Source organism: Balaenoptera acutorostrata, chromosome 5, assembly GCF_949987535.1.
Source record: "Balaenoptera acutorostrata chromosome 5, mBalAcu1.1, whole genome shotgun sequence".
NCBI classification, from domain to species: Eukaryota; Metazoa; Chordata; class Mammalia; order Artiodactyla; family Balaenopteridae; genus Balaenoptera; species Balaenoptera acutorostrata.
Window position 1 is genome coordinate 139288011 of NC_080068.1, and position 16826 is coordinate 139304836.

Consider the following 16826-nt stretch of genomic DNA (forward strand, 5'->3'; position numbering starts at 1 on the left):
AGCAAATATTTACTTATGCTGGATAAAAAATCAATTAATTTACCACTGGTGAAGCACAAATGTACTGAGAGTCTGTCATGAAATACTTGACTAGATCGGCAATCATTTGTACAGTGTCAAATTGTGTTGTCTAGTAAATAACAACAATTCAAGAAATAAACAATAGTTTGAAACAATATAAGCTATAACATAAGGCCAGGCACAATTATATTTCAAATGAATGATAGAAAATAATGTCTGAGATTTCAGGAGTGAAAATAAAGTGGATTGGTAAGACATTATCAAGTCCTGGAAGATGGCTAAGATTTGCATAGAAGGAAAGGAAGGACTCTGGGTAGGTAAAATAAGAAACTTAGTCCCAAAGGGAAGAGAGCATCACTCTTTTCTTTTCTTTTCTTTTCTTGGAAGGTTGGGGAAGAGTAGTGGGCAGTGGTTATGAGAAGACGAGAAGACTAAAAACAGGCTGCTGTTTTTCTTTTATTCCCTTTGTAAGCCTCTAGGTGCAGAGGTTCTTAAATTGATGAAAGAACAGAAGAGAGTCCCGAGAAGAAGATTAGAATACATATGCCACCAGTGAGCCACCAGGCCATCTCCAGGCTCCTACTCAATAACCCTTTACTATCCTTAAATCCAGATCCAAGTTACGGGCTACATGAGAAGAACCTTGAGGGTGGGAGGCTTCCACATCAAGCCACTGCTACTACTCAGTCGAGACGCTGATGTTTTTCCCCTCTAGCATTTCATTTTCATCCTGTATTTCCCTGAAAGTTCAGTCAATCCATTAACCCACAGTTGAGCCCCGTGTGCATCTCTTGACTTCAAAAAATTAACCTTCAACTTTACAATGTTATTTTTTTTTTTAAAGGGTCAGGTTTTTGTTTTTTTTTTTAAGGTTTATTTATTTATTTATTTTGGCTGTGTTGGGTCTTCGTTTCTGTGCGAGGGCTTTCTCTAGTTGTGGCAAGCGGGGGCCACTCTTCATCGCGGTGCGCGGGCCTCTCACTATCGCGGCCTCTCTTGTTGCGGAGCACAGGCTCCAGACGCGCAGGCTCAGTAGTTGTGGCTCACGGGCCTAGTTGCTCCGTGGCATGTGGTCTTCCCAGACCAGGTCTCGAACCCGTGTCCTCTGCATTAGCAGGCAGATTCTCAACCACTGCGCCACCAGGGAAGCCCTACAATGTTATTTGTATGTCTTCAACTTTACTATGTTACATTTGTACATCAGCAGCAACACCTAAGAACTCTTAGTATTAAACCGTGCATGACTTTCAACTACGTCACTCTCAACTGAATCAAGATATGTAGCTGGGGCGTTTTTATTTTATGACCTAGAGATTATAAGAACTTATTCTGGAAGAAATTTTTGTACAACAGACAATGCCTTGCACACAGTAGGGATTTGAATGCTTCTGTGTCTACTGAATTAATCAGACTCATCAACGTTCTTTAGGTTGTCTTTAAATGCTTCGCCCCAGTTCCCATCCCCAAGTTAAAATTAACAATTCTATTTCTGGTTTTAAGGAAAACAATTCAAAAGGGAAGCCTTCTTTATCAGACAAGGTAGTTCATTAAGTCTATGGAGACATTATCATCATAATTTTGCAGAAGAGGAAAAAGTGACTGGATTTTTAATCCAGGGGTGACTGTAATCACTTTAATCTTCACATTTCAACAGGTTGCCTCAAGTTTAATAATACAAAACTGAAATTTTAATGAAAGGTGATTTTGACTGGTAAAAATAGGTTATCACGAAATTTTTTTCCAGTTTTAAACATAAGGTCTTTGAATACAAGAGACACCACTGATGATGGGAATAATTTTTTAAAAAGTAATAACTGGGACTTCCCTGGTGGCGCAGTGGTTAAGAATCCACCTGCCAATGCAAGGGACACGGGTTCGAGCCCTGGTCCGGGAAGATCCCACACGCCGCGGAGCAGCTAAGCCTGTGCGCCACAACTACTGAGCCTGCACCCTAGAGCCCCCGAGCCACAACTACTGAGGTCCGCACACCTAGAGCCGGTGCTCCGCAACAAGAGAAGCCACGGCAATGAGAAGCCCGCGCGCCGCAATTAGAGAAAGCCCGCGCACAGCAACGAAGACCCAACGCAGCCAAAAATAAATAAAATAAATAATTTTTTTAAAGTAATAATTGTATATTTACAGTTCAACTTTGTAATACTACTATTATGTAAGTTTTAAAGTTTTCAATATAAATTAAAAGATAAAACCTAAGATACTAGTAATGTAAAACAACCAAAGACACAGAAGAAAATAAAAGTATCCTAAATCTGTCCCAAATTGAATAAACAGTTCCTAAATAAATAAGGGTTTACTGTAACTGGATTTTTTTTTTTTTTGTCTATATTTCTTGGCAGGCTTACTAGACTTCATTTTTTTTTTTTTACTAGAGATTTAATTTTAGCTTTAATTATTTAAAATGAGATATATCAGACTACCCGTTGAGGATGGAATAAATTTGAATATACGAATCCAAAATGTATCCAACTATTGAAAACATTCATGGAAGTGATAAAATTTTGGTTATCAGATTATCAGAACACACCTAAAACCCTTACTAAGATCACTTGCAATCAACTTACGCAACAAATTACGAAAGCAGAGAATGTAGAAGGCTTATTGCTATTTTTGTGCTTAATGAGAAAATACAAACTCTAAAGCAAACATGTTAAATTTTTGTTCCAAGATCCTTACTGACTTGACTGAAATCTGTTGGTTGGAAAACTAAATTCACCTTGCATTGAATCAGTTAAGAAAAGCTAAATTCACCTTGCTTCTATCAGTTAAGAGAGTATGGAGAAATGAAGTCTTAAGTTTTGTAAACCTTTTTCCATTCTAAGTGACCCTCCATGAGGACGCCTGCCGTTATGCATACACACATCCTCCAGAACAACAGCTCTTAATACAGCTGTGTATCAGATTGCACTTAGGGCCTTTTCCAAATTCAAACGCTTGCCCACCTCCACTCCCTGCAGTTTATCCAGGCCTCCACTCCCCTCCACCCCCCATCTCCTTGGGGTAAGGACCAGGCATAGATAGTCTGAAAAAGCTCCGCCTGTGACGCTCATACAGCCCTGATTAAGAACTGCTACCAAAGACAGTACTCTCACATGTGCATTTACTAGAAGTGATTTTCCTACAAATGTACTTGACTGAAAAAAAAACCATCTCGTCTACAAAACAGCCCTCCCCCAAAATTACCTTTTCCTTCTCTGGGTTTCTTCTTTATACCTAACTCAGGAGACCCATTGGAAATCGGCGATTGCTGGGTCTTTGGTTTACGGCCAACTGGAAATAAAAGATATTGAAACCACACGTTGAAAACAGGAAAAATAACAGAAGCATGATAGCAGGCTTTTTGATAACACATTATTCATGAAACTGGATACTAATCTATGGATTAATATATTCAGTGTATATAAAAGTTGCCTTTAAAAGAACATGAAAAGCACTTCTGCAATTTTAGATGACAGCAGTTAGTGGATAGTAATGTCAATGTACATGGCAAGTCAGGCACTATTAACCCGTTATTTACATGGTCAGAGCCTCAATTTGCTAACCTTTTCCAATAATGTAGCAATGGAAACAAATTCTAGTACAAACTTTTGTTTTCTGTTCTACAGAATTGTTAGAAAAAGCTTTACCTACCGATTGCAGAGGATCTGATAATCTGCGAAGCCCTTTGAGCTCAAATGAGGAAAAGTAAAAAATATTATTTTAAACACTCTCTACTGCTCTGAGCCAATCAATTCACCAGAATTTCAGCATAAATTTCCCCACCTCAATGTGCAGGTACATTTTAAGGGTAAAAAAATCTTCCAAGCGATTACTTCGTAGGTCTAGTAGATGTTTGCGCCCTTCCTTTTGTCTCCCCTCACTTCTGCCATAAGGCTCTCTGAGAGAGACTAGCATCCACAATGAACAGAAAAGCAAGAGCTATACTTCTCTACAGGAAAGAAAGCTTAAGCCTGAAATGTGTTGTATTCAACCCTCAGCCCTGATGGATGAATGCTGGCAGGTGAGGGGAAGCCTGAAGAAAGACACTGGGAATATTACATATACTATTACTGATTTGGTGATTTGTCCTAACATCTGGGATTTCTGATGTCTCTACTTTTCATTAGCAAGGATTATCTAGAGCTAAATTAAAGTGCCTTAATTTATATGTCAAAAAGCATAGTTATCATATTCTAGGATTTCATTAAGATGTATGCTTTGGCAAAAATTAAAACAGAAAGTTTACTGGTCTCCCTTGTTAAAACAGAGCTTAATTTCTCAATTTAAATAATATTTATACATACAAATCAGTCAGTAATAAGACTGACGTCTTCACTGTCTCCTAAATTCAATCACGAAAGCCCAACTTCCTTAATGGAAAGGTTAGCCCCAAAAGGCTTATTTTCTTATAAAGCAGCATTTCCCAAATCGTATTACGTGAGAAATAGGTTATTCATCAGTAGGAAAAACGGTTCTACAGTCAAATTAACTTTTAGAACTGCATGCTATCTTCTCTTGGAGATTTACAATGCACATTAGTATATTAAAGGCTCTGGAAATAAAAAGAAGCCTCTACTATTAAAAAATACCTACCTAACTTTGTATGTCCCAAAGGTACTTAACCACAAATGAATAATTAACGATGTTGCATGTAATTTTTAAATGGTCATTCATTAAGACCACCTATTTTCAAATACGTAATAAGATTAGTATTAAATTGGCAAATTAATTCCTGGTTTATACCACACCACCACATCGGCAGATCAACCTGCTCATCTAGAGGTCTTGGTTCCCTAAATGATCTCAGCTTTTCATAGTCTTTTCCCTCTTCATTTAAATCTAAAATTTTCTTAAGTATTTTGTAAGAGCTTCCATAAGATACAACCAGCGAAGGCTATAGAGGGCAGTGGGTAAACAGGGCTATTTATATGTATTCCTTTTGTTTTTAAACATTTACAGCAGGAAGTAATTCTTCCTTCTAAACTCTCTCATTCATGCCTTTCTCAAATACATATTATCTATATTGTAAGAGGGAAGGTGCTCTGTCTTATTCTCCACTGTGTACCTCACAGCAAATGAGGCACAGACCCGTGACCATCACAGCAATTTGAAACACTGCTACCTAATAAATCAGAGATAATACCATTATTTCTAAAACAAGTTTTCCCTTATTTTTGACTTTGATTTTTCCTTTCCCCCATTCTAAAATGTGAAGAAAGAGACAGGGAAGAAAGTGGAATTAGATGAGTAACCATTTATACAGAATTTCATTTCTTTCAAGTTTTACCTTTGATTCAAACAGAAAAAGAACCCACTCAGGATGCGGGAGATGGACTGGAGCCTCTGTGCCTCACCCACTGGGATCAGATGAGCACAGGTTTCAGCAGGAGTCAAATAACAAGTGGAAATGCTCTTTACCCAAAGGTGAGCTGACTCCCCGCAGAAGTCCCTACGGGCAATCTTGGGGTTTTAAGGCCAAAGACAAGGGGAAGAAAATTGGGCTTTTTACTTTAATGCCCACAAAAAGAGGAGGAAGATAAGATTATGAAAAATAGAGAAAGTCAAGAATAATTTTTTTTTTTTAAAGTAACCAAGTACCTAAAAGGATCAGAAAGTAGAAAAATGGGCAGTGAATCTCTGATCTTCCTTCTGTGTATCAAGCACCTATTATAATCTCATTCTGCAGGCAACTACTTTTAGGGCTCAAATACTAACTCCTTTAAACAGTATGAACATGTTAAAAGACAAAATCTTAATTTTTTGAGAATATCTAATTAAGATAACATCAATCATAAATCTACAGCATATATTTCCTATGTCCTGTGATGGGGGGAAAAAGATACCAGAAAAAATTTCACCCAATTTCCCAGAAATTTATAAATACACTCTACCTTTCTTCTTTTTCATTGGTTCATGGCTATCCGGTGATGTAGGAAGAGGAGAGGTATCCATTGGTTCAGATTCTTCAGTTGACACCTCCACTACAGTTTCTGTAATGACATCTGGCCTCATAGCAGCATGGATAAATTCTGGAGTTGATACACAAGGAGGGACAAACACTTCCACTATAAAAAAAAGTTGAAAAATTAAAATTTCCCACCCCCATTAATGCCTCTCAATACGGACAATTCAATATTTAGTAGAGGTGAGGTTATTAAGAATTCATCAAAGCAGGATAAAAACTTGAAGTTAATTTGTTGAATATACAATATGGTCTAACGTATGTAAGTAAATAAATGCAAAGAAAATCGACTTGAAGGAAATGTTAATCTTCTGGGTAAAGGGGGAGATCATAAGTAGTCAACCCCCGTGCTTCACACTTTTAGATACTTTCAAAAGTTCACTGTAGAAGACTCTGGATTATTTTGACAATTGGGAAAACATTTGAAAATAAAAGAGTATAAGAGTGAGTTAATAATTACTTTCCTTCCACTCACTCATCATTATTCTCTAACTAGGAAGAACATGCACCTGGTATAACATTAAAGTAATAAACGTACGTTTAGGGAAAAGTAAGCACAGTTCATTTCAAAATATGAAAAGAAAACCTGCTCGTTACAGCCAAATGAATATCGTCTTTCAATATTGAAAATTTTATTTACTGGAACAGTCCCTGATATTTTGGATCACTAAAATGGTCCATACAGATTTTCTATTACATACAATAATATTGCTCTGGCTTCCTTTCAATGTGCATGAATAACCGGGATATGACATTTCCATTTCAATTATTACATACTATCATGGATTAATATACTGACCAATATGCTGTAATCTTCTCCTATCCCTGAATAATACACAGGATTCCTACTCTAACTAAAAAGTACGGTTGATCTTAACATATGTTGTAAATCCCTAAAAGAAGGGCCAATCTTAACTATATTAAGTCAAATTAACATTTGGGCATTAAAATTAGGACAAAAAGACTCTCAAAGGCAGTCTTTAAAAAGGGGGCCAAAGGGCTTCCCTGGTGGCGCAGTGGTTGAGAATCTGCCTGCCAATGCAGGGGACACGGGTTCGAGCCAGGCCTGGTCTGGGAAGATCCCACATGCCGCGGAGCAACTGGGCCCGTGAGCCACAACTACTGAGCCTGCGCGTCTGGAGCCTGTGCTCCGCAACAAGAGAGGCCGCGATAGTGAGAGGCCCGCGCACCGCGATGAAGAGGGGCCCCCGCTTGCCGCAACTAGAGAAAAGCCCTCGCACAGCAACGAAGACCCAACACAGCCATAAATAAATAAAAATTTAAAAAAAAAATGTTGTGGAGAACTCTGTCTCTCTAATCTGCTCTGCTCCTTTAAAAAAAAGGGGGGGGGCAAAAAAAAAAAAAAAAAAGGAGAACTTGCAGCCTGAAGGGAGTGTGAGGAAACGCTGGAAGCTACCCCCGCTCTCCCTCAGGGAATGCTCCCTGGAGCTACTGCCCACTTATCACTGAATGAAGGATTGAACGTGGTCACAGGTGGCAAATGCTCCCATCTGCCATTCTCTTAAGGTTTATAATTTACCCAGAGTTAAGGAAATAAGACATGATGGTATAAACAGCAATGTAACAGCCATCTATCTGTCTATAGTGGGCGTTTCTGTTTCATTTATTTTTGAAAATTAAGTATTTAAAGTATTTAAGATTTGGGAACACTGACAGATAAAAATCAATTACTGCTGTCACAGGTATTTATGTATTATAGACTTTGAGAACACCAACAATCCCCTTGGATTACCAAAAACAAAAAGTTTCTTTCTAGATACATAACGTGATGTGATATGTTTAATATAAAAAAGAACAGTTCACATACCAGGACTTCTTGAATCTCTCAAGCAGGTAGGAGATTCCATATGAAGCAGGGCTTCAGCAGCTTCAATTGTCTTATCTGTACAGTGTGCATTACTGCTATGAACTGATGCTTCCACTGGGAGGAAAATAAGTTCTACTCAATTAAAATGCACTGAACACGTTATTAAATTAAACTCTCATGTTAATAATTCTAAATGAGTCATTAATACATATTAGCCCATATAAATTACTTACAGAAATAATTTTAAAACCAAAACAACCTAGTATCTATACTTTGTAAAATGAATGTTGATTATAAAGCAACTATTGAGATTGATTAGAAATTTCTGAATCTTATCCAAAGGAAAACAAAGACAGACCCTTGAAATTTGAACCCTGTATCAATTTTAGGCCAAAACTAACTTGCGGGGTAGGGGAGGGAGAATGGTTGTATATTAACAGTCCTATGAGGTCAATTGTAATTTTAATATACTGCTACTAAGTAAACACCTAGCAAAATCAGTCAGAAACTCGTATTTCTAAATTAGTTTAATCAATTAGTTCAATTCCTACAGACCCTCCTGGTCAGTGCACCAGAGAACTTGGGAATTTTCTTCACAGTAACTGCTTTCTTCTTCAAGATCTCTCTGGACTTTGCTGGGTTTTACCCAAGAAATTTAGAAAGAAAGAAAGAAAAAAAAAAAGAGAGAAAGAGAGAGCGCCTATGTTTTTTTTTTCCTCTCCATGAAGCCTTTTCTAGATCTACCACCTCTTGTAACTCTCTTCTAACACTTACTTTATGCTTTGCTGATTAAATTATTTGTGAAACAGTAAAGTGTACAGCAGTGGTTTGGTTTTCCAGGCCCGAAAGCTTGGGCTCTAGTCTCTGCCACTTACAATTTCTGTTACCTTAGGCCAGCAATTTAATTTCTTGTAAGGCTCAGTTTCCTCTTTCACCAAACAGGAATATTACTTACCTCATACATTTGTGAGAATTAAATGCAGTGACTCCCTTAAAAAACACGTACAATATCTCACATATAGATAAGAATTCAATAAATGGTGGTAATTTCTTATCACCATTTAAGCTCCGTGAGATCAGGGAGGGCTATCTTAATTCATCTTTACATCTGTTATGGTTCCTAACACAGACCTTTCATATAGGAGGCATGCAAGTATTTCTTTTATGTTTTGAAGTTAAGGACAACCCACAGACCTTACAGGAAAAATAGCAATTCAAGCACAAACTCATTATCCTAATGATATATAATTAATTTCACATCCTGACTTGAAATATTCTACTTGGTAAGAGGTTCTGAAACATGAATATGTTAACAGTCTCTGATAAATTTTTCTCAAGATGTCCTCTAAAGGACTAAAAGAAAATATTTATACAAATTTCATAAAACCATATTATAAATTCACAAGTTCTACAACACTAAAGATATGAATCTTTCAAAACTGTTCCCAGTAAACTTTTAATTAAAAACAACTTTTTCGCTTAGTCTCAAAATTCCCCGAGTGCTCCGGCCCCGGCCATACACACCAGTCATTTGGGGAGGAGCATTCATAAAAAATCCAGTGGCTGCTTCACCACCTGCTGCACGCCATCCACACTCTCAACCAAGGTACCCGGTCTCTCCAGTTGCTCTTTCCATTTATGGAAATCTGCTCAAAGCTAAACAGTTCCAGAGAGGCAGCCAAACCTCTAAGTAAATCTATCTTTAGGTGACCCTGCTTACTCTTATCTGCAGCTTCACTGAAGCACAGGATTCAATCAGTCCTTCTAGCTCAACTTTAAGAAATTTACTATTAGTAAGTATAAAATATATTACCATTCTCAAGTATTTTTTTCAAAGTACCTCCCCCTGCAGTACTCACGTGCACTAAAGAACCTTGGGAAGCAGATTCTCAGGTTTTTAAAAGTTTATTCTAGGAACTTCATTCTCTTTAAAGTCTGCTTGTGTTGCAATTTAGCTGTTGTCTTAGGTGCTATTAATAAACCATCCTGGGTAAACTAATTCCTTATGTAATTGTATTAAGGCACACCCTAAAAACTCTACCACATTAAAGTAAGAGCTTTGACTATTTGATAATAATACAGCAATAGAATTTTACCAGATATTTTAATGTTTTAAGTTATAAACAAAATGAAATTTGCCAACAGCTATATATTATGCTGCCCTGAGCTCTTATGCAGTTTGAGGTATGTTTTCAAAACCATGATTTCATGTTAGTTATGTCAGTGAAAATTTTTTTGCTATTATTTCCGACCTCAACCTCCCCTTTCTCCCTAAGTTCAAAATACTGTTTCCCTGAAATATTTTATATTCACAGAGTAAAACAAATAGAATCCACACAAATTTAAGCAGCAATTAACTCATTTATACTTTAAATTTAGGATGAGAATATAAAAAAAAATGCATAAATTCTCTATGAACTATCAATCAGATCTAATACTTATGTACAGTCAACAAAGGATTGTTAAGGGTTTTACCCTGTGCTATAAACCTGAGATACAAGTGTGAACAGATCTCTGGCCTCGTGAAGCTTATACGAATAGTTCAGAGTATCAAAAACATAAATGGAAGTAAAATATTTCAAAACAAAATAAAGATGCAAAATAATTTGACAGTTTCCAAGAATACTTAAACCAACTTGTTAAAAGTGAGCTCTATCTCTTTACTTTTCTTTTGTTGACATAAGTCAACAAGCAGTTTTTGGTAACAGAAATTTAAGAAATATTTTTCCTATTCAAGTTTCCATAATTTTTAAAAACTTTTCAACACTGTTTTATTCAGATCAATAATTCAAATACAATTTAAACTAAAATTCTGCACAATTCCTAAGGGTAAATATGAATATAACATTGTTGTGCCATTAAAGTAAGCACACTTACAAGTGAGGGCTGAAAACTCCGTATTTATCTCGTACTTAAAACTTGATTTTCTGGTGTCTTTCTAGGCCTGCGTATGAAATTTATGGGAGTTTAAAAAAATAACCAACTCATTTGAAAAATAGAAACAATGCAGCTAAAAGTAATCTGGCAGGTATCATCCTCTAGTTGCCCCTAGTCGGTGGCACTGCTGGTCAATATTCCTTGAAGAAATAAATATACCAAATAAATTTCCAAACTATTTTAATTTTAATCAGGGTCAAAAATTAAACTTGCTTATGCCCTCCTTTACCATTGGTTAAGAGTCTTATTGTTCCATTTCTAGCTTTCTAATCAACTGGTGTTTGTATGGAGACTATTCCAGACTCACTCGACAGCTGTTACTAAATACCAAACTTGGTAATTAAGTCTGACAAGAGACATACCTCTCAGCTTTGCAGAAGAGAACGCTGGCAACGCATCTAGCTCATAACAACGTTCTTAAAAGTCAAAAATAAAAATTAACAGCAATTTAATTTGAGAGCAATAGGGAAAAATTAGAAAACACTTCATTAGGTGATAGTGGTATTCCCCTACAAGCAAGACCATAAACTAATATTTACAAGGGCATCACTCAGCTACCACACCTGACTCACCACAGCTTATTCTCTAACATCCCAGGACTGTACCAGTAATAGGCGAGCGAAGAACACAAACGAACAGAAAGGTAAAGGTCTGGGGCACTCCATCTTTAATCGTTCCCCTTCGACTTTTCTAATCTTTACAGCTGCATTATAAGGTTAAAAAGGGAAAGAGAATAAAATCATTTTCTACAGTAGCGCTGTCTGATAAAAATATAACGAGAGCCACGTGTAATTTTTAAAGGTCCAGTAGCCACGTTAAGAAAATAAGCAGAAGGGGAAATTAATACCTTTCATTTAACCCAGTATATCCAAAACACTAACATTTCAACATGTAAAAGAGGTTTACATGTAAACAACATGTAAAGAAGTTTTCCACTGCTTCAGTTTTTATGTTTAAATTAAATTAAAAATTTGGTTAATCAGCCACATTTCAAATACTCAATCGCCACATGAGGCTAGTGGCTACGGTACTGAAAAGTATAGACTAAATAAAACTGTAATTCAGCTATTCTCAAACTTCTCTGGTCAAAGGACCCTTTTACACTCAGATTACTGAGGACCACAAAGAGATTTTGCTTATGTAAGTCCTATGTTTAGATACTTATCCTATTTGAAATTAAAGCTAAGAAAACTTTAATATGTTTATGAAAAATACCTTTTCTAAAACAAAGAAAAATTTAGAGAGTAGCTTTATTTTACATTTTTGCAAATCTTTTTAATACACGGTAGAAAACAGTTGGATTCTCATACTTGCTTCTTCATCCGATCTGTTCTATCAAGCCATGTAGCCTCTAGAAAACTTCTGTGAACACTTGTGAAAGTGAAAAGGCAAATAATGTCTTAGCGTTACCATGAAAACAATCTGACTTCACGGACCCCCTGAAAGAGTCTGGGCAACTCCCAGAATCCCCCATACCAGAGATTTTAGTATTAAAGAACTGCAGCTATAATTTATTATCAAATGTAATCAACAACACCCAAATTCCATCCTCATGTTTCTGTAAGTTTTAGCTTCTAAACATAAAATCAGTGTGTAGATGAACAATTATGATTCCTTTTCCATAAGTACAACAGTACTTTGTCGACTTACACATGAAGGATATTTTTTTTAAACTCTTCATAAATCAAAAACACTCTCCTGCCTGCCTCTCTACCAATTAAATCTGTCCCTAAAGGAAACTGATGTTGGATTACCCTGAATGACTATTTACACACTGTTACTCTGTAACTCAATTTCTGTATGAATTTTAGTACTAATGCTGCAATGAATTCTAAAGAGTAATTTCTTAAACACATTTTCAAATAAATTTTTAAAAAATTTATGCCATTCTTCCAATTTTATTTCAACATATGCTTCATCTTTTCATAGCCCGATACATTTTTTTTTCAAATTGATGTTCTTTTCAAGATTGATACTAGATATTCCAGTTTACAGTAAATTAGAAGATTTTCAAGTTCAAATTTCATGATGCATTTTGACAAACTAGACAGATTTGTTCTGTCCATAAAAATACTTAAGGCTGCATTTCCAGAAGAATTTCCCCCTTCCATTCAATAACCGTGTTAAAGTAGAACAATACTTCTTTCCTAAGAGCTACCCTATTTCTCAATTCTCAAATTCTCCACTTTCTCAATTTTCAGTTTCTCAAAAAAAGGAAGAAAAAAGTCAAGGAATGTACACCTGAGAATAAGAAGGCAGAATATTTTAAACTGAAAATCTTCCAGAAAATCAGACCACGTGTACACAATGCTTTCGCATAAGTATTAATAAAGTAACATTCATATTTTCCTAGAGACTAGAAATGAGCTTAATTTACTAAATAAACTATATCATAGTCTTATTCAACATACAGACATGGCCTCAAGCTCCAATTTGGTCCAAAGATTGGCAAAAGAAATTAACCCCTCCCCATTACATAACGACCTTACAGACAAATTCACTCATAGAGTGTAATGTAAAGAAATCCAAGCAAAAAGAGAACCTTCGCTTTCCATTAAATATTTCTGAGCCACCTATAGTTTCAGAGCTTTAAAAGTTATTAGGGATCACCTAGTCAACGCTGTTCTCTTACAGAAAACAAAGCCTTAAAGAGCTAGTTTAGTGACAGGTAGATGTAGATCGTTGTCTCCTGACTTCAGGGTCAAGGCTCTTTCTCGGACACCATGTTGCCAGTGAAAGTTTTATAAAGTATGTCAAGTCTTTACCACAAAAAATATTTTGTATGTGAAAATGAAAGTGATTTTTAGTAAATAAGCTTATGTGTTTCATTCTTTATTCAAATGCCTCTGACAGCATACATGTTGATAACTAAAGCGAAAGCTGATAGCTAAGGTTGATAGTTAAAAGTCTCTGAAGGGAGGAAAATAAAAGCAAAGCTATATATCCTCTAGCATCTTAACGTCTAACAGTAATGGTAATTCTAAGTGCTTTATACTTACTTAGAAACAACAGTTATGCTAACAAATTCAATTTAAAGCTTATCTCCTCTAGAAGTTTTCCTTAATAGCATTCTACACTTACCAGGAACCCATACAGCAATCCCTGTAGTTATATTAACATTTATATATTGTACAGATTTTCATCTGTCTCCTTAATTAGACTAAATCTTTGTGAGCAAGAATTACCTCTAACACTTGATGACTTCCCTCAAGGGAATGAAAAGATACTATTAAGTCCATATACAAATACAAACCTTACAAACATTACCCTCCCAACATCACTGGAAATTGGCAGCAATAAAAATTTAGATCCATGATTCTTCATTTTCTGGGCCACCTTTCCTCCTCCACTTTTAACTCACTGAATAAACCTTGGATAAATCAGCAAACCTGTCTCAAATTTCCTTCTAAAACAAGGTTTATAAAGGAACTTAAGATTACACGAATATGACTGAGAAAATAATTTGAAAACAATTATATGTAATATATATTCTTTACAGAACATTATAATCACAAAGGAAATTTCAACTGTAAGGTTTCTATGTACTAAGGAAATGCAGTAGAACTGGAAAACAACATTTAACTTAAAAAAAAAAACCCTGATCGAAAGAAGATAAAACTTTTCTATTTTTAAACTGTAGACTGTCTATATGTTAAACTGTGTATATGTATCCACTCCAAGCAAAGTATCTATAGGTAACGTTCAGTTGTGACGATAATTCCAAAAGCTCATGACAAAAACACCTTCTCTTGGCAAAATTAAGCCCTCTTACCCTTACCTTTACAAAATTCTAACTGCGTGGAGTATTCTAAGGTTCTCACAACCACTGGGAACATTTCCGGAAAGGTCCATATTCAGCACTACTGACCCAAACAATCCATTAAGTATTGTTAGTACCAATAATATAAAGCCAAAAATTCCATCCCTTAATTCATACAGTATTAATGGACTGAACGTACACAAAGAGACCAAGTTCTCATTGTGCTCTGCCTCCTTTTCCCTAATATTTAAGTTCTTGTTCTAATCAGAAAATAACTGTCAAATGCATTTTAATCACTACTCAGTAAACTGTGATTTTTTTCTTGGGAACGTGTAGCGTTCTATTTTACAGATTAAGTTCTGTTAAAGGTACATGTAAGTTTATGATTTCTCCCAAACGAACTGAATCACAAGAGTTTCACCAACAAAACGACTAACTCCCCAACCTAAAAACAGTGGATGTAAAACAGCCGGTAAGATCCTTTACAGCAATCCTCGTCGGTGACTCTTCCCCATCTTCCAATTCCCATCGATGGCGATATGAAAGAGAAGCCAGGGAAAGGAACACTGACGCTCACTGCAGTAGGTAAACCGTACTCAAGCTCCGCTACGCCGACTCAGGGCCCTCGCTGCGCTGTCTGCTATTAAGTAAAGCCGCTTTCCCTATGTAACTTAAGTCCGTGCCCTTCCGCTGCAGCAGTGGCGCCGCACATCCCCCACCGCCGCGGCCACTTCCGTGTTTACACTCCTCTTCCCTCCAATTCCATGCGTACATTGTCAGCTTCACTCCCGCCCAATCTTCATTGGCCCAGCGCGGGCCAGGAGTCCCGCCCCCAGAAACCAACGCTCTTATTCGGAACATCGCAGCGAGCGGATTGGAACCCGAGGCCTGTCAATCCCGGCCGTTCTGTCCTCTCCGAGGCGCTTCCGCTGTGGTGGGAGGCTTGGGGGGGAGGGGGAAAGGGGGCAATTCCGTGAGGAGACTTCCCTGGGGCCAAGACTCCCTCCCGCCCGCCCCGCTCCTCCACCTTCACCCGCTGTTTACAAAAATAAACGTTCTTCTCTGACGCCCCAGCGCTCCAGCGCAGGGGTACAAAACATACTCCGTGTCTTTGCCATCCTCCCCCCTGAAAAACCCACCCACGAGGCAAGGGGCATAAGCCTACTTCTCCACAGCCGCCCACTGAACCAGGAAAGGGAGGCGCGCCCCCGAGAGAAACACCCCTCCAAGCCGCTCCACGTTATTAAGGGACCCTCTCGAGAACCGTTACTCCCGAGCCCGCACAAGGTGGGGATGTGAGGAGGAGGGTCAGAACAATTTTTTGGCGGGTATCGGTCTACCGGACGTGGCCCGGCGCTGCCTCGTCCGCGCGGAAGTCCAGGACTTGCGGACCAAGTCTGAAAGGAGAACGGGGCGGGGGTGGCGAGCGTCCACCGGAGAAGCCCGCCGCCCCCGACCGCGGGCAGCAGCGGCCTCTGCGGCCAGACAGCGTGGCAGGCGCAGCCGGGAGACAACAGCCTCACTCACTTCCTGGTTCCTCGGCAACTGGGGTGAAGCGCACAACTCGTCCGCCCCCGAGTCCCCAACTTAACTGCGGCTCGGCTGCCCGGCAGCCGCTGCCAGCGCTCCGCCCGGCAGCCGCCGCCGCTGCTCCACAAACCCACCCTGAAGCGACAGCGCCGGATTCCAGGCAGGTTACTCTCCAAGGTGATCACTTCCTGATTCGTCGCCTCCATTACTTCATTCACAACCCCCCTTTCCCCCGGCCGCCCCGGTGACCGAAGGGGACACCGGACCCCCTGCACTGACCGCCACAGGGGAGCCACCCCGCCCCCTGTGCACCCCCTCTCCTGCTGCATCGATGCACGGGAGGAAAGTTCCCCTGTCCTTACCAGCCCGGATGAGCAGATCCAGCTGGTTCGTGGGTCCCTCATGCAGAGACGTCGCCATGTTTATCCCGGGGCTGGAGCTGCTGCTTCACATTGACTTACACCGTGAGCAGCGGCGGCAGGGGAGGAGGCGGAACCCGCGGCCGGAGACACACGCCGTGCGGCCGACACACACTCACGCACTCGCACACACTCCGACGCCCGGATCCTTGCGCGTCCTCCGACAGGAAGCCGAGGCCGGCCCGCCTCCCGCCGCCGGGCTGAGAAACCCCACCACCTAACGGCAGGGGCGGCGGCGGCGGCCGCCTCGGCTGGCAACGCGATCCTTCCGCCCCGCGCCCAGACAGGAAGTCCCGGACGCCCGCCCCGGAGAGCGGCCGCGGCCCGCGGCGCGGGGGACACCTGAGGCAGGGAGTCGTCCCGGGGGCCGCGGCT

At 39.1% G+C, this 16826-nt stretch overlaps 1 protein-coding gene across 22 annotated transcripts in view; it reads right to left on the bottom strand.

Annotated features, from left to right (window-relative positions):
• The window catches only part of ELF2 (E74 like ETS transcription factor 2), a 90298-nt gene that overhangs the window by 4428 nt on the left and 69044 nt on the right, over positions 1–16826 (bottom strand). For 5 of the 22 annotated variants that reach the window (XM_057547231.1, XM_057547238.1, XM_007172352.3 and 2 more), the window contains 4 exons: positions 7806–7919; positions 5907–6080; positions 3667–3705; positions 3220–3306 (listed from right to left, as the gene is read on the bottom strand). In XM_057547231.1, the coding sequence (XP_057403214.1) occupies positions 3220–3306; positions 3667–3705; positions 5907–6080; positions 7806–7919 (414 nt within the window). Of the gene's footprint in view, positions 1–3219; positions 3307–3666; positions 3706–5906; positions 6081–7805; positions 7920–10682; positions 10860–11104; positions 11159–14947; positions 15303–16394 lie in introns of those variants that run through there. The other 17 variants (XM_057547234.1, XM_057547243.1, XM_057547240.1 and 14 more) reach the window with 15 other exon arrangements.